The 19,094-nt window shown below is 43.1% G+C and overlaps 1 protein-coding gene across 1 annotated transcript; it reads left to right on the top strand.

The window, feature by feature from the left end:
- The first annotated feature begins 193 nt into the window (after positions 1 to 193).
- Positions 194 to 3,196, top strand: LOC131465913 (transmembrane protein 275-like). Its single transcript, XM_058638870.1, has 2 exons — positions 194 to 301; positions 1,519 to 3,196. The coding sequence occupies exon 2, from the start codon at positions 1,534 to 1,536 to the stop codon at positions 2,098 to 2,100; it is 567 nt and encodes a 188-aa protein (XP_058494853.1). The 5' UTR covers positions 194 to 301; positions 1,519 to 1,533; the 3' UTR covers positions 2,101 to 3,196.
- The last annotated feature ends 15,898 nt before the right edge of the window (positions 3,197 to 19,094 follow it).

Below are 19,094 nucleotides of genomic sequence, written 5' to 3'. Positions count from 1 at the left end.
AAGTCTGTGTAAGAAATGGATTACATAAAACACATATAATTACAGTTCTTACATTATGTGCCTTTAATCACTTCACTGGTTTGATTGAGCTGTCCTCTACAGCGCCCCCAGTGGCTGTCTGTCTTCATAGCATGTGGTGTGTGTGAGCAGGAGCTCCCGCAGCAGCAGCAGCAGCAGCTCATTCTGCTGCTGCTGCTGCTGAAGAACAGAGACCTGCTCTCACCTCCAGCTCCTGTCCAACAGGATGGACGGTGGAACCACGGGAGAACACTGCACTGGATTATTATGAGTCTGAACGAATGTAAGTGGCTCCGTGAAAACACTATGTTAATGTTTACTGAAGTGTGGCAACGTGACATGCAAGAACATATGATTTCTGTGTCGCCTCAGCTTCTTAATCAGCGTTAACACGAGGAATTACTGCACTTTGTTTCACGCATGACACGTTTTGCTTTTGCTGTAGAACTTTTTTTTTTGCAGGAAAATTATTCATGTATTTTTATCTTAGTCAAAGGTCACACACTTTCTTCTTCTTCATCATCATCATCATCATCATCATCCTCTCTCTCAGAAGTAATGATTATAATGATACGTTTGTCAAGTTAGAGATTGTTGGATATATTTGGGGTTGTATGCTGTGCAGGGGCATTACTAGGAATGTGGGGGGCATTCACAGTTTCACAGTTTCATTTACAAATGTCAGGACACGAAAACAAAAACAAAACAAGATTGAATAAATATTACAGGACACACTTTTCCTTCAAAGATATTCAAACACCCTCCACACATGTTTGTGCATCATTTGTAGTGAAGACCCCCCTATCAATTTCTACCACTTAATATCAAGTTATAATGAGTTATTGCTGTATGTTTTTTTATTACTGGATTCATTTTGCATCTTTCCATGTCAAAACAAACACTTTATTTTGAAATTATGTGAAATATCATTATAAATATTAGTCAAAAAGTTTGACTTTTTTTTCACTTGACCGACCCCTGACTGACCAAACTAGACCGAGTTTGAGACCCCTGCCCTAGGCCCTTACCCTAACCATAGACAATTTGACAGAATGTGAGGACCAGCCAAAATGTCCACACTCCCCATGGTTTAGTCAGCAGATTTGTTGGTTACTTTATGTCTGCAGTGTAGAACCTGTGATACTTCCACACACAGTTGTTTAGATGCTTTGGATTCATGATTGTCAGCTAAGGACGATGCTTTATTTTGCTTGTGTTCTACATTTTTTACATCAGAACAACAAAACATCATTGTCCTTTTGTCCATTTTTCTGATGGACCAAGGAGGCATTCAAAATGCGCCCTCTGCTGGACCTTACAGTAATTACTTGAGATGGTCTGATACACTTGTAGTCTGCATAGTTTGAGCTCAAATGGGTTTTTATGGTTCCTCCCCCCAGTTTGAACAAATGTACACGGACTTCTATGGTGGTAAAATAGCAAATAAGTCATGAAAGGTTTTTGACTCCGGTGATAAAACAGTCTCTATTTGTTTCTCAGAGCTCTTCATTAGACATGGTACTTCCTGAAAAGACCTCCAGACCATCTGCTCCGAAGAGGGTCACGCAGCAGCGTGCTCTGCGGCACCAGAGCTTGCCCTCCCCGGCTCTGTGCTGTGCCTGTGGCCTGTGCATCATGCTGGCTGGCATTAACATCACCCTGGTGGGAGCTTTTGCCTTTGGCACCTTCGTCCCTACTGGTAACCCTCCCATCATCATTGGGCCTCTTCTTTTGCTGATAGCGTTGGCCTTCTTCACGGCCTGCTGCGTGGTCAGCAGGAGACCTCGGGCCCAAATGGCCAACAAGGCTAAAGGCGCTGAAAAGTGGGGGTTGATGCGAATGGGTACTGCGGCATTTGAGATGGAGACAAGCGAGCACACGCTGCAGGACACCACAGCCGTTCAGCTCAGCCCCACCAACTCCCCCAGCACCTCTCACAAGTCCGGCTCCAGTCAGGGGGGAGATGCCGCTCTACCTGCCTGCCAGGATGACACCAGTGAGCTGCACAAATCTGAGACCTCTGACAGCAAGGAGAGCACTCCCATACTAACGCTGCCTGCTCACAAGACTTCCTCCACATAGTGTGGACTTCAGCCTGTCTGCAGGGATTCACAGAACTGGTCACGTATAAACCTGCAGAACCAGTATCCTGATAAAGAGCCAGCGGACTGTTAATCTGTAATCCGTTATGTATTATGATTTCTGTAAAGTGCCTTTGAGTATCGTATACTATATAAACACAATGTCTTATTATTCTTATATTTATTATAGCATGATGATGATATGAACATATTTATTGACCATTTTATTAGGTACACTGGACAATAAAGTGGTACCTGGTGTGGTCGTCTGCTGCAGTAGCTCATGTGCTTCAAGGTCTGATGTGCCGTGTGATCAGAGATGGTTTTCTGCCTCTCTTAAGTGCTAATCTTAGTAACTGTTGTGGGTTACTGTTGTCTTTCTATCACATTCACAGAGAAGTGCTGCTCACTGACTGGATGTTTTCTCTTTTTGAATCATTATCTGACATTAGTGATGGTTGTGTGTGAAAATCCCAGAAGATCAGCAGTTCCTGAAATACTCTTCACACGTTCAAAGCTATCTATTTATACCTTTCTTCCTCATTCGGATGCTCAGTGAACTCTGGCAGGTTGTCTCGATGTCTGCATGCCTACATGCATTAAGTTGCTGCCATGTGACTGGCTCATTAGATATTTGCATTAACTAGAAATTGAACAGTTGTACGTAAAAGCGGTGAGTGTATATTGATTTGCCAGAAACGGAAACAAGCGATGATGATGATGATACCGTGATCTAAGTGCCTGTGTGTGTTCTTACTGCTGTGCAAAACAATGTGTTAAGGCAGATTATCTTATTATGTTCATGTGTTAGGGATCAACTGTGAATCATCAATGCACGTCACTGTGTGAATGGGAACAGAAGATGAAACTGTTCTTAGCCTCATTTTTTTTTGTATTCACACCTGACATAAGTGTTATTATATCTTTATTTTTATTGTGCATATGTATGTGACCCTGAGATTTGAGATAATGGATTTCCAGGCACAAATGTGTGTTTTTAACTTCAAAACAGTCAGTATAATGTCATGTTGTAGTGCCACGATGATCAGTTATTATACAGATGTTAGTGCATGTTTCGGGTTGTCTGTACTTTTCTTTATAAATAAAGCTCAAATTTTACTTGACCGTAAGTTACTGTCTGAGGTTTAAAGGAGCGTTGCACAAAACAAACAATAGGACAAACATACTGGTGAGAAACACAGGTTGTGAATAGAATGCATTGGTTATCTGAGAGAAGCCAGTGACTGCAGTGCAAACAGCCCCTTCCAAACATGTTGCCCATCACTTTGAACCATCTAACCAAACAGCTGCTCGCGAAAGCCCTGTTTACTCAGCATTACATCTGCTGTCCACAAACACGGCGAAACACACACACACACACACACACACACACACTGTGCTCAATACACACAAGTCGACCACTGGAAAAGATAACAGAACAGCTGGTGCTGGTTGTAATTAAGGTGTAATTAAGGTTTAAATCATTTTTTTTTTTATGAATGGCTACACAGTTCCTTAAGTTATCCAGTGAGAGTTGTATTCATTTATTATTTATACATTAGACGATGACATGTCTTGGCAACCCGAGCTCATTTTTACTGATGTGACAGTGAGGTCATACTGCTCTGGAGAACGACACAATGGAAGTTATTCCGAGCACAGCTGCTTTTAACTGTTAATGTCCAATTTTACGCTCATCATATTCAAGTCTGTGCCGTTTCCCGTCTCATCATTTTGATTGTGGAGGATTTTAGCGGAATCATACCAGCTTTGTTCATATTCACCTAAAGACAACGACCTCTCGTCTAATGACGAGGATGATTCATTCTTGTACAAAATGTCAGTACCAGCGGTACTTATTATAATAATTCAGTAAAAATGTCCCTGTCAGATTGTGCTCAGAGGAAAAAAAAGTGGTTTTAGAACGTTTAGTTTATAGCATGTATGTCTCAAATAAACGTTGGAGTAACAGACCTTTTTTCACTGCAGATATTTTTGGACATGAAATAGGTTGTCATACTAGTTAGGGTTCTACTTCAGAATTTTAAGAATTTAAGATTGCACTATTGTACAAGTGTAATGATAGATCACAGTGAATACTCTCTTGTTATTTTAAAACTACATGTTTCCCGTATTTCCTCGATATCTGAGGGGTTTTACAGGTGAAAAGGAAAATAACGCATTCTGTTGAAAAGCAGAATAAGTCATCATCCTGGCCCCTGCCTCTGCTTGTCCCCACTGCTGAAGACGCTCCGTGGGGATCCTTCCTTTTCACAACCACCAAAAAAAACAACCCACTACTGTGACAATAACCCCCTGCTCAACCAAAAGAAATGAGAACAGATTCCAACTTTGTCAGTTTAGTGCGTCATATTTCACGTCAGCGAGCTCAGAGTGAAGGTAATTCATTTTACAGTAGCAGTCTTGTTTCTCTGACCAATGAGACAAACTCCGCTTATACACCATGTACTGTGAGCAGTATATGTGCAGCATGAGATTAAATTACATTTTAATAATCCGGTCAGAGTCACACCACCCTCAGCAATTCTGTTGGATTCATTTTAACACAACACTGTGAATATCCCTGTGAGTGAAAGCCGTCGACAAAATTATGGTAATTTGCCAGCCAATGTTAATTAATTTTATTCCACCTCGCTCATTAGAGTAATGACAAGCAACTGTAATGATGCTGATTGCAAGGCCGATGGTTCTTAATCACACAAGTGTCGATGAGAGCTGAATGAGTCACAATACACAAAGTCATTATCGAACATCACAAAGAGGAACGTGTTGAATGAGAGAACTCGTCACATGATTTATGGATACAATTATACCCAAATAAAGACAGCAGCTCCATTGACAGACACTCGGTCCTCAGTCTTATGACAGTAGACCCTCTAAGTTCATATAAATGTTCAGAATCAGGCAATTCATTTGTACCTTACCACATTGACAATCACAAAAGCAACACGTAATTCTACAGGGGGAAAAGATCAATAAGCAAACAGAGATCAGTGAAGGACAGCAAGATAACTAAGGTAAAAATCATCAGCAATCAATTCGTCTTCAACCACTTTATCCTCCACATGAGGGTCACAGGGGGCGCTGGTGCCAATCCCAGCTGACACAGGGTGAAAGGCGGGGTTCACCCTGGACAGAACACCAGTCCGTCACAGGGCCACACAAACAAACAACCATCCACTCTCACACTCACACAATTTGCCAAATTATCACAAAATCTGCATGTTTTTGGACTGTGGGAGGAAACAGTGACACCAACCATGTGGCCTCCTACTGTGCAATAAAGTAAATGACAAAGCTAATCATTCAAAAGTGTCAAAGGTTAGTAACCTGACAGCAGAAAGAACAAAGCGTTCTCTTGCTTCCTCGTGAAGGGAAATCTCTGTTGCCAATGCTTGACAGTAAACGCAGTGTTATATCAATCAAAAGAATCAAACACTGTTCCAGGGTATTTATAGGAGTCCACAGTGTGGATGTCTTCACCATAGATGACCCTGGCTCTGTGATCAATGCCATGTCTATAGTTCGGAATTATTTTTGTTGTTGTTTATGACACACTGAGGTCGACGTAATTATCATTAGGCCATTTAACAAAGTCAGGTAAAGCAGGGTCATGATCACACTGTGAACCATAAGGATGAGAAACCTGTTCTCCTTAGAGCTGCAGCTGTCAGTGTACGAGGGTTACAACACAGCCCAGAGGCCAAACTGTAGAAGAGCCACATGAAGAACTACTTTCTCTCCAAATTAGACATTTATAGAGAAACTTACCATTAAAAAATCAAAAACAAAAAAACAACATTAAAGTTGGTGTCATTTTTTTTCTGCTGGTGATCCAGATAACAAATGTAAAGACTTCCCCATGCTTGCTTCTAATTTGGAGTGCATGCATTGATTCTAAATAATGATCAATAATCAAACCACACAGAGGGAAGTGATGCATTTCAAAGTTCCCAATACTGTGTTGTGGCACTAGAGGGCAGCATCGCCCTTCACACTGTCTTTCTGAGTCAGCTGCCGATGATAAAGTAACAAAATGAAAAGGTTGGTTTTTATCCCACTGTACAGAATTATAAAGAGCATGTGCACAATATGACACTAAAGCTGTTTTGTCTATGTTTAAAGGACATTACAATAAAGAAGGGGAAAGTCTTCTCCTTTTACCTTTGGTTCTCAACTGTGTGTGGTCTGTGGGCGCAGTGAAAACACTTAAGGATACTTAGTGTACACCAATAATCAATCACTATCTTGACCTTAATATCACATCAGAGTGTGCACCAGATCTAAATTTACCCCGAAAAATAAAAAAGTGCACTTATCTAAACTTTTTATTTGAATTAAATGTATTGGTACATTCATTGATTAATTACAGTTTGAGTGAACGGGGGGCGTCATTTTGAGATGCTGGAGAATTCACGTGTTAAAATATAAAATAAAGGCCTCCATTGATTTGTTATTGTGTGAATTTGTCTGTGAAGCAAGTATATTAACAAATATGTTGTATGGACTCTCTTTTTCTCTGGTCTTCTGCCACAGTGGATCACCTGCCTCCATCTTACCCTATCACTGTTTTCATACAGTATATTTGATTTTTCCAAAGTTTTACGCCGGGCTTTGGACAGGCATTAAGAGAACATTGGACTGAGTGCTCATATATTTTGTTTAGTCCCACCTTGAACTGTAATTTAGTCTCGGGAATCGAATTATAATTATTTTTCAATGACTGGGTGCAAAGAATGTATCGTGACCTCTTTGCTGTGCTTGATCAGAGAGCCTGGCTGCTCTGCAGTGATCCTCCTGTGGCCCTGAACCTGAATTAAACATTCCCCACAGGTAATACACTACATTAGCAGAAATCAGAAAGCTATGATAGAACAATAACAGGGTCACGGTGTCTTTGGCCTTGTCTGTGAACATAGTCATCACTAGTTGAGTGACCGCTGTACTTTCATCACAGACTCGGCTCCTGCTCTTTGTACAAGCTATGTTTCTTTCCACAGTCATCGGACAGAGCAGACATTAAATATTACACCTCTTAAAATCAAGTGCCATCAATTTTATTTTATCCTTCCGTTCACTTCCTTGAATTAACGGCCGGTTCCTAATGACTGTTGTTGAGTGCTGACTCAGCTGCTGTAAAACAAATGATATCTGGTGTCTTGTTGGAATAATCCTAATCTATCTCAGTGGAAGGGGCTGCATTAAAATGACAAGAAAGGGTGGGGGTGGTGGAGGGGCAATATATTTCCATCTCATGATAAATGTGCAGATGTCCACCAAAGCTGAATCAGACGCCGCGTGTTAATGGCCTGATTGCTCGTTCATTTCTCGCCTCATTCTCCTGCAGCCCTGCTCCCTCCCTTTAACTCGGAGCTGCTCATATTTTGTCACAGATTAAAAACAGACAGCGTCTGACAGTCGCCTCTGCTCAAGGTATTTAGGAGACATAATTCATTTATACATCTAGAAGTGCTCCTATTTGTCATCCCCATTTTTATGCATGCTGGTTATGCTCGCGCTGTATGTGTGTGTGTGTGTGTGTGTGTGTGTGCTTATATTTGTTACCTCTTTAGGACATTTTTCTGGCATACACACTGATTATGTCAGGACCAGTAGCCCCCATGGAGACCAAAACCTGGTCCTAATGAGGCAGAACCTCATGTCTGAGGAGTTAGGGCTAAGATTTGAATTGTGGTTATAGGTTAAGGTTAGAGTTAGGCATGAACTGGTTATGGTTAAGGTTAGGGATAATACTTTGTTTAGGCTGTCCAGATGAATCAGAGCCAATGCAGTGTCCTAAGAAGAATAACTGTGCAAACGTGTGTGTGTGTGTGTGTGTGTGTATGTGTCAAGGGAGATGGGGACCGGAGCCCGCTTTCAGTTGATGTATTAGCTGGCATATGCAAGCAATGAATTATCAAGGAGGCAAAGGAGTCAATTATCCACTCCTAAAGAGGGGCTGGGCCTGTGTGGCCTAGGGGCCCCATTCCATATTTACCAAATCATTTCACAAAGGGCTACAACTGGGAGACCCAGTAAGCAGACAGTGAACACACAGACCTGCAAACACGCTCACACATTCAGCTGCTACCCACTCCAGCTCTAAACCTTTCTGCACTTGCTCACGCTTTTCTCTTTCATCAACAACTAAAGACAAAGCGAGACTCCTGCGGTACGTACACGTAAGTCGTCAGACTGCGCTTGGCAGAGCTGGAATAGCCATGCCATGACCATCAGCCATTTTACCGTGTCCCAGTTCTGTCCCCCGACTCCTCTCGAATCAAAATGGGGCCCTGATTGACTGTGCCGCTCAGACTAATAGAGTGGATATGGTAAATGAAATACTCGGGTCTTTCATTCTAAAGTCTCTTACCCCCGGTGTCCCCAGTCACTTTGCCATGACATATTTTCAGAGATTGAGCATTCTATCCTGTTTTTGATGAGAACAGGCTGCGATGTGGTGTCTGCAGTGACCGCGGTGGCTGCGATGCCTTTGAGCAAGCTGGGCCCTCGGACATGGACGGCCGAGCTGACAGGGCCTCTGGTGACTGACAGGGCTGACACTTAGGGAAATGAGGTCATTAGACAGCATTACAAGCGGGCTGATAGCTCAGTAATGGGTTTTAACTTTGGAGTTTAACACAGAAGCCCACCGGGGATGGGTTTGATGTGCAGGCAGACAGACAGACAGACAGACAGGTGGGCTTCAGAATAAAGAAGGCAACTCTCATGGACCAGGGGGAACTGTCTTGCATGGGAGGGGAGAGTGAGCAGTGGAAATAGGAAGGTAAAAGTTCTAAAAATAAAGACCAGACATTGGTCCTTTTAAACACGAGGAAATGAAGGGCAGCAGGAGATTGATTTTTGTTTTTGCTCCCGCTCTTCATGTTGACCTCACTGAAAGAGTTCTGCTGTCTGTTTTTGACAGTTTCACATCAACCAGGTGAAAAAATGATCTCCTTCATCTCCATCATGCTCCTCCACACTGTTTTGTGGCTTGGTCCGGGTATTGATTACATTTTTGATAGACATCATTGGTATTGATATTGATATCTAAACTTTGATAGTGATTCCTGAATACTTTTTCGATACCAATTTCATGCAATTGGTTTAGTAAAGATGTGTGAGAGTGAGAGTGAATGGTTCTTAGTCTCTATACGTGGCCCTGCGATGGACTGGAGAACTGTCCAGGGTGTGCCATGCCTATCGCCCTATGTCAGCTGAGATTGGCACAGCACCCCTAGTTTAGCTGGCCGATGAGTAACTTTCTGCTCTCATATTTATTATGTGCACTATCATGTGTTCCTTATATTTGACTTTAGGTCTCCCTAATATATCCAAACTCATATAACAAGCAGTAACAGTAACTTCCTGCTGTTAGATCGTCCCCAAACTTTCATGCAGCATGTTTATTGGCTCGCGGACGTTAACTGACATTAAACAACGGCACATTTTTAGATATTCAACACCACAGAAGTACTGGAGGTCGATACACGGCCCTAGTCGTGGCTTGACCACAGAAGGTAATGCATCCTAAAACATTATCACATCCTTTGTTGAGATTTAGAAGTATGCAGCCCTGTGATGGAGTGACGACCAGCGCCCTCTGCAGACCTCCTGTGGAGGATAAAGCGGTAGAAGATGAATTAATATATTAATGAATGCACACGGCTCCTAAGCTGCCTTTAGTCTTACGCAAGGGCTTCTAAATTTAGTTAGTTATAAGACATAGGCTAATGAATCAGGATGTTTTAACCAGTGTGACGATGAAGAGACATATCATACTCATGTAAACCTCCATCGAGAGCGGTGTGGTTGTTAGGTGGGCATCTTTTGTTTTCACACCGGGCAGGAGAGGCTCACAGATCACTGGCCGTCAGTGAGTGGCTGAAAATGTCTCAACATCACTCCCATTACTCCTTTTGGCTGTGCTGTGAAAACAAATGGTCCACTTTACTGCTGCTGTGGAGCCGGCGAGTTCTGTGGCTGGAGGAAGATTTAGAAGTGTGTTATGGTTGCCCAGCAGAGGGCAAGACAACTCACAGAAGGGGGGGGGGGGGGGCGGATGGATGAGGTGTGGTAGAAAGATGACGGCAGTTTCAGTCATTCCACTGACTTGGTATGGGGTCACATGAATGTTACGCTTGGCCTCGGTGAAAGGTTTATGGAAAAGGGAAAAAGAAGGTCAGGTTTCCATCGCGGGATCTTTCATTGATGAGTTCAGTTGAGTTGGAAAATACAAATCAAGTCGAGTTGCCTCATAGTGTGTTTTTAGCAAGAATGTGGTGCACACCTCATCAGAACAGTCAGTCCAGCTGTTCAAGAAGGGAATTCAGGTTTGTTAGACTCTCTCTGGCTCTGTCGCTCTCTCTGTTCACGTCCAAAGTGTTAAGTATCTTTCACAAACCGCCACTGCTTTAATCAGCATCTGTCGGGGAATTCATCATGCCACTTTCATTGGCTCAAGTGAACATAAAGCCTTTCTTCAGTCGCTGTGAAAAAAAAAATAAAAGCAGAAACATAACAGCCCCTTTCATTAGCAGAGGTGTGGATGATCGCTGCAGTGGGTTTAAGTGACAGGTAAATTGCAGGTTAAGTGGAGAACACAGTCTTTTAACAAGAGACTTCAGGCTCCTCTAAATCCTCCTTAGTCTTTAATCTGAATACAAAAGGCAGGGGCGGGGGGGATTAAATCTGACCCTTCAATGTTCTGTTTGTTCCATACTCCACTCAAGGGCCTTGCTGTAGCCACACAAGAGTCCCAGGTTTGCATTTATATGTGCCATGTGGTGGCATTTAAAAACTTCATTGTCCACAAGCTAATTTGCCCTGGACAACGGGAGGCCTGGCGTCATCGGCGTCTCCTCATTTGCCACTCTCAGCAGATGTTAGTGCAAGATGTACTTTGAGTTCTCTGTAGATGGACTGTTTATTTAATTGTGGATACAAATGCCATAACACAGATTAAGTGCAGCTCTGTGCTGTGGTTAAAAAGAAAATCCTTCTTTATTTAGCGGCAACGACGATTAGAAAGAGGAGAAGGGGCCGGGGTGAGGCAGGCGGTTAGGGCTTGCCGAGAGAAAGGCGCTTTGGGTTGTCAACGTTTTAGAGGCTTAGAGTCAAACCTATCCGGGCTCAGGAGAGAGGAGTCTAGGTGTTAGGCTGGCAGAATGACTCCTGATAGAAGGAGTTTGCGGCTCAAGTCGAGAGGAATCGTCTTGGCTCCTGGATGAGGCAAGGACTAATTGATTCTCTGAAGTTTCTCGTCGCAGAGCCTGATTACAGGTATGACCAGATTAAAAAAGGAGAAGGGGAAAAAAACATGGGATCTGGAGGAGGGAAAGTGGTAGAAATCAAAGAGAAAAGAAGATGAGGGCTGCCATAGTCGGATCAGCATCACTTATTCACATTTATGTCCCTGCTTTTGTGTGCAGTCTGTTTTACGTGTGACTATACACACATGAACACGCACCAGTGCAGCTGTGTTTGATCTCTATGCTCAGTGGCAATCATCAGGTCACATTGCAAGGCCCCGTTCTCCGGCATGTTGCACAGGAGCACATTGTGTTGTAGCAGCATGCTTCCCATAATCACTCACTTCTGGTTAACACGTCTCAGAGCCAGAGGCATATGTCTCGCCTGCCCATAACAGTCTATGACAAGATTGAGTACTGAGGCATGTGGGAGCCATAGTGAGGCAGGCTCTAAGAGAGAAGCCTCCAGGAGAAGGAGAGTTAGGACGCATATCTAGACCTAAGCTGTCATGCGTGCAGCTGTAATGGCTTGTTTAGTGGCAAAGTCCAATCTAGGGCCCCAGAGAGCCATTATTCCTGGACTATCGATCGGGCCCTACGGCCACCGCAAGCTCAGGCCCCTGTCCCTGATCCTGTTCAGTAATAAGCGTACTCGTGTCAAGGTGGTAATTATCATTGATCTGCAGCCGCTGTGACAGGGCCGCAACCCATTGCAGTGATTCATACCTGGCGTGGGGCTACTGAACTTGAGGCACCAAATCACCAATCCCAAACTAGCATCCAGTTTTCTGGTGGCACCGCCATGCCCGTCCCTGGAAAGAAAGCAGTTAGGAGATGGATTTCATTTTGGGTTTGTTGCTGCTTTCTGGGTGGCAGTTTGGAACAAAGCTAATTATCAGCACAAGGGTCTTGGCATGTTGAACAAGAATTGTACAATCCTTAAAAACTTTCTCTCCTCTCACCCGCCAGGTATTCTTTCTACCTTTCCTTCCTTCCTTTCCTCCTTAGGCAGGGAGATTCATCACTGTTGATCGGCCTCTGCCAGGTAACCTGTGGCAGAGTGAGAAGAGCAAACACCATGTAGCGATATTATTGTGCAAGCTTCATTACCATATCGTACATCCAAGGTAGAGGTCACTGTAACACAAAATATTTGAATTGAAATACTACAAGCCACTCTGCGTTACGCTCCAGTAAAATCTTTCATTTGACTGCTCAGACTGAACTGGGGGAAAAGAGTGTTCAGTTCTTCTGCCGTACTCTCCAACCTGAACTCAAAATGACTCATAAATAACTCATTTCATTTCTTAAATGACAGATAAATGGGAATCCATTGATCAGTGCCTGTGTTCTTGTTTATAATCTGTTTATTGTAATCGTGATATTTATTAAGACTTGTGCTATACTGACCTCTCGGCCAGGTCACCCTTGTAAATCTGCAGATTTCAAGCTCAATATTTTTATAATATTTTTAGTAGTCCTGTTACGCAGAAAATAAAGCCTATTTATTTATTTATTGGTCACCCCCCAAACTGCCCCACCACGAGTTTTAAATTAAATTTTGGTGTGGTAACAATAACCACAGGAAGCACTTACACAGTACGAACCTACAACAAGGCAAATCAGCTTCCCACAGTGTCCTGTCTCGCAAGGTTAACAGTTAAATCAGTAAAAGTAAAACTCTCTAATCTGTATTAGTATCTTCATCACCACCATATGATATATAATATTAATTTCTCCTTTTACTTTTTGTGTCGTGCAAACAAATTAATTATTATTATTTTTATTTTTAGTAGTAGTAATGTGAAAAAATAAATATCATTGACTTTGATCACCTGACATTTACTTACTCGTGAAAAACTAAAGTAACGCAGATCCGTCACATGTACTTTGTGTTTAGTGCTGACAGACTAATATTAGTGTACTTTATGTAAACACTATAAACACTAACACTACACACCCGCATGTTAGATTTGTCAGCATTTATCAGTCAAATTAAAGAAGATTTAAGGCCACAGAGTCACACGCATAGACTCTTTGTGTTGTCTGTTTCTCATCAAATTTATATTGTTGTTCTATCATTGGCTATGTCTGATTAAATCTCGATGTGTTTGTACAGGAGTGACAGAGGAGCGGGCAGGGAAACAGGACACAGAGACACAGAGAGATGTTGGGCGGGGGGGGGGGGGGGTTCAGGGTAGGCAATCAGTTTTCTTTTTGTGAGCACCGGAGCGGGACTCGTGTCACCTGCAGACCCAACCCCATCTTCTCTGATTAAGTCCTTTGAAATATTCCATTTGTCAGTGTCACAGCCCTGGCTGCGTTGCCGCAGCGAGCAGCCAGCCGTGTCTGTTGACTGTGTCATTCTCCAATTTACAACAGACACTGACAACATCATCATGTCCCTAATGTCCACTTGGTTTGCTCTTGCTCAACCCTTTGCTCACGCTCTGTAATGTTTTTTTTCCTCTCCTCTTCCTCTCGCTCTCTCAGTGCGATGCACTATCATCCTATCTGCGAGCTGTGTGATATTGTCTGCATCCACCTGTGAAATCCTGAGCAGACTGAAGCTCCGACTGTTTGGAGGAATCTGGGGTCTGGGGACTATCACTCTGTTCACCCGAACCTTAGGGGAGTTTTCTTATTAAAAGTGTTGTTTTTGTCTCTTTTTTTTCCTCCAACCTTGTGTCTGGAGCATCCACCGCTAACATCACTCAGGCCTCAAACTCTCATGCGTGTGATCTAACCCCATTAGCAGCCAATGTCTTTTCCAGGAGCAGAGTCGGCATGGTTCAGAGAGGATGGAAATTTCAATCTCCCCTCTATCATTTTCCCTATCATTACTCCATTCACCACCATTTCTCTCCATCCGGAGTCCCGAGAGGGAGTGGAGCAGCTGAAAAGGAGGGCATCGTGCACTCTGTGCCCAACTTTAATATGAGAGGAGCAAGAAAGGGAGAGGGGGTGTTTATACATTATTAGGGGTCTATTATAAAGCAGCTATCACATTCTCCCTCTTCTCTCGCTCTGCCTTTCATTCCCTCACTCTCCTGTCAGGTAGCGGGCGGGCTGCCTTGATGACTAGACTCAATCACCTGTGACAGTTTTGATTTGATGTCACTCTCTGGGTCGCTCTATTTGTTTGAGCAGTTAAGAGGTAATTGTGTGACATTGGCGGGGGAAGACGTGCTTTGGCGGCGCACCCGCTGAACCGAGGGGACAAGACGAGGGAGTGTGGCAATAATAAATGAGGGCTATTTTCCTCAGCATTCCCAGAACTATGGGTATGTGTGTGTGTGTGTAGATGATGGGGGGGAACAAGATGGGGCGATGAGCCCCTCTACCCTGGGGGAATTCAGCTGTGAGATGCACAATGAGGTCGCCTGCACCCACTATTATCATCACTTTCTTTGGTCTGAACAGAATTGTTTCGTGCCATATTGTTTTGGGGTTTTTTTTTTCCCCAAAAAATTAGTTCTGTGTCAGTCCAAACTTTCAACACTTTCCGTATGTTTGACAAGTGATGTAGTATTTTCTGAGCTTTTGATTGTTTAGTTGAGTTACTTTAACGCCCAGCGTATCGCAGACGACATGTTTGCGCGAACGCACTTTGCACTGCCGTAATTAAGCGAGGATTTGTGCTATCGGACAAATTCTTCAGCGTCTTTGTCACCAGACAGGAGAGAGTCAGAAAAACATGTGTACATAGTTTCCATTTTTTGGCCTGTTTTTGCTCAGTGAGAGACAAAGACTCAAAAATGGGCAAAAGCACTTACTCACAAGACATTTTCAGGCCCTTTTATGGTTAAAATAAGCAAAAAAGTCCAGATGGACATGTTGAGGCTTAGGTGTTAAAGGGTTAAAAGGTCAATATGAAGTTGGATTAAAGATTGCTTGCTTGCTGCTGTTTGTTAATGTAAATTGTTGTCCAAATCACGTGATTCCAAAATGCAGCAAAGATAGGTTGTCAAAGACAGTTAAATATAAACATTATTATAAACATGTCTTTTGTTTTTCATAGATATATTTGAAAAGTCAGGAGCTGCTTAGTTAAGAAAATAGGCCACTGCTCACTTTTTCCAAAAGTTACAGATTCTGCTTACCAGCATTTATTAACATGATTATGATATGTATATAAACAATAAATGAAGACCACCAAACAACAATCACCACAAAATCAGTCACCTCTGACTTCCAGACTTTAGAAAGCAAAAGCGGAATTTATTTTATATAAAACTGTCATTATCTGTTCACTTTAGGCCCTTGTGGTCAGCCCACATGTACAAACCATACTGTCAGAAATCCAACAGTAAATCTAATAATAACTGTCTCTATTGTATGGGCCCATTGCCGGCTAAGTCCTCTCTGTATTCAGGAATCTTCAACTCCTATTGGCTCTGAATTCCAGAGATAATCTAGAATCCTTCTTTTCTTATGTAGAAGAAGCAGAGAGAAATCGTGGCTGAAGATTGCAAATCTGTGAGCTCCAGCTTTACCTCCCTCCTCTCTCTCCATGGGTCCATCTCTTTACGGCAAACACGGGGGCGAAGGAGGTAATTCCAGGAGAGCCGTAGCTCGGTCCAGTCCAGAAATCAAAGCATCTGACCCTGTTGTGTTTTCTGCTCTGACCACTGTGCGGCACAAGGCTCGCCTCTGGTTTTTAGCGTGCCAGCAAAAAGGCTTTCTTACTCTGCATGTTGAGCTCATCCATTTGTTTGTTATCTCAATCCAGGATTTGGAGATACAAAGCTGATTAAACAACAAAAGCATATGGGAAGATAAAGAACACTTAGGTAATGGGTTTAGCCTGTCTGTTTAGCACGCTAAATTCATCCCTCTTTTCACTTGGCTCTAAATGTGTTTGTTATTCTTTGCTCAGTCTTGATCCAGTCGGGAGAATGGGGAACAAAAAAAGTGGGGAAAAACAACAGAAAAAGTGAGGGAAGAAGAAGGTGACAATCTCGTGAGAGAGTCCAACAAATGCAGTGTAGCAGTGACTCCACTTCTGCTGATCTTAACTTAACTTATAAGTCATGAGCTATTTGTTAATTGACATAATAGAGGTTGAACAGAATAACCATTATTATTACTTTTAGGGAAGTTGGTCATTTCAGACTGAAGAGTTTCGTGTTTTTCTATATTAATCACTACATTTGTCAAAATTCATTGGACTCTATATCCACTAATTTACACTGATGTGTAAACTGTGTTTTTTTTCTGAAATGCAAAAGCAAAAATTTGACTGATATCACCCAACATGGATCTACTCGTCATTTAAAGGGAAACCAGATGAGACAACAAGACAACACATGATCCCATGCTACCTCATAACATCATCAAACTATAGGTCTTTTGTTATTGTTTTAATTAAGAGACTCCTAGCTGCAGAAATTACTGCATAATTTGTTCCCAATGTGGGTGTATATTTATTCATTAGTCCCTATGATTAATAGCTGCTCTTGCTGGGTTAACTGAATGGTGTATGTAAACCACTACATCCAATGCCGCACTTTCCCGGTGAACCAGGTTAGAAGCAATCTTGAAGCGTTTACATGTCAGTAATAATAGAACCTCAGTGAGGTCAGTGAGCAACGGGGAGGGATGAGGGAAAACATATTTACGTTCCTCCTGCTGCTTCCCCACTCATGGAGGAAGGCATGAGAAAGGTGCTTACTTAGACGAGATAAAGAGCAAGATGAGAAGCAGCGGACTTGGATTAGAGAAGGGAGACGACCACGGCCAGAAAAGGCAGTGAGGAGGAGGAGGGGTGGAGGTGGTGGAGGACAGCGGGGCCAGGAGCTGGTGTCTGGGCTGGTTGGATATGGGGGGAATATTAATCTGGGTTTAGTGTGAGCAGGACCCCACAAACGGCTCAAGCAAACAGAGCTTAGATGAGGCCAAGCCTCGGAGAAAGTCCTAAATCTTCACATTAGCTCCCCGCGTTTCTTCTGCTGAACCCGTAAGCTCTTTTTCTAAAGGACAGCACAAACAAACCACAACCCAACCCCCCCCCCCCCCCCCCCCCCCCCCCGCCACCACCACCACCAACACCAACACCACCCCACCCAATAGTACCTCTTGCCAGTCTTACACTTTCCCCTCTCACAGGCAGACACACACACACTCTCACATGGCTTTGGGAATCGTGATTGCAGGAAATGTATAAATCCGTGGGCCTGAGTGGATAGGGAGAGATTAGATGGGTCTCCCTCTTAAAGCGACAGGATGCCTCCCCCAATTGTGTTGCTCATTCTACAGTATGCCCTACTTCTCTGTCAGTGAAGAATGAGGACGCAACGAGAAACACTTTGAGGGTTTGGGGAGCTGGTGTCACGATAACCTTGGCAATCCTTAGGAAAAACCTTAACTGAATTCTGTGTGTTCTCATTGGCGGGATTTCTGTGACAGGAAGTCTGAATCGTCGAGCCCACTGACTGGAACAGCCATGGAGGAAAGTTTTCTGCGTTTCAACTTTCTGTCACAAGTGGCAGTTTGTTGATTACATGAACAAAGAGGTTAAATTGGGCCATGTTTCTCCTCAATTTCTTCCTCTGTAGGCAAACAAAACCACACTAATGACTTCAACTGTGGACTGACACTGGGTTAAAGTGACTGACAGACAACAACAACAACTACAACAGTTTGTGCCACAACTACAACCATGTTGTGCATGTGTTTCTGTACGACACAAAGTCTAACCCCAGGGATATATGTAGTTCATAAGAGTTAATAAGTCCACATCTCTACCCCACACAAACACAAGACAGTCACTGACGACACGTTTGCACAAGCGCACTTTGCGTCACCGTAGTTACGCGACGGTTTGTGCTGTCGGAACAATTCCAATGGTTGCACGTTTAAGCCGAGAATCAGCGTGTTTGTTGCCCGAGAGGAGAGAGTGGGAAGAACACATAAATATGTTTTATACTGTTCAGATTTCAAATTTAGCATGCAAAATCTGTTGATCATGTAGAACTGCAGCATTTTTTTTCATTTTAAATTGTTAAAACAGTATTTTAACATGCAGTAAATTGTAAATAACTGTAGAATATCGGAAGCCATTCTGGAAAAATTAGCATTACAGGACATTCTTTGGTCCTTTTAGGGTTAAAATTAAAAGAGGATTTAAAGGGTTAAAAGTTCATTTATAAGACAATAGTCTGGTCCTATAGTCACCCGTAGATTGCAAAATATTTTTGTCTATAGATGCATAAAGCTTAAACAGAATGGGGGGTTAAAACCCCTTGTGGCCCCGGCACTGGGACTGGGCTACAGTCAGCAGGATGTGTGAGAAAAGAAGGTTTGCAGAGGAGTTCAGTATCTCAAGAGCATCAGAGTCTAAAGCGGGTGTCATACCGTCCCAGGCGGGTGGAGAGGGGTGGGGGAGCAAGAGAGGGAGCTACTGAACCTCATCCCATCACCCGCAGCTTCCTGGTGGGGAAGGAACCAGAGGAAAGTGCCTTCTGACTGAGTTTCATTAACCTGACCACATGTGCCAAAAGCCCTGGTATTAGAGTTAATCAAAGTGACACCGACACCCTTGCTGCAGTTTACCGAGGCCTGCTGCTTCTCATGTCGAACACACACACACATCAAATATGCACGTGCAGTCACACACGCACATACACATATGATGTGCATACACTCATTCTCCAGCTGACTCAGTCATCACCACACGCCGCAGTAACCGTAACTACATGAAATGTCATTTGTGGCATTT

This window comes from Solea solea, chromosome 9 (assembly GCF_958295425.1).
Source record: "Solea solea chromosome 9, fSolSol10.1, whole genome shotgun sequence".
Lineage (NCBI taxonomy): Eukaryota > Metazoa > Chordata > Actinopteri > Pleuronectiformes > Soleidae > Solea > Solea solea.
This window is presented reverse-complemented; position numbering and strand designations above follow the sequence as displayed.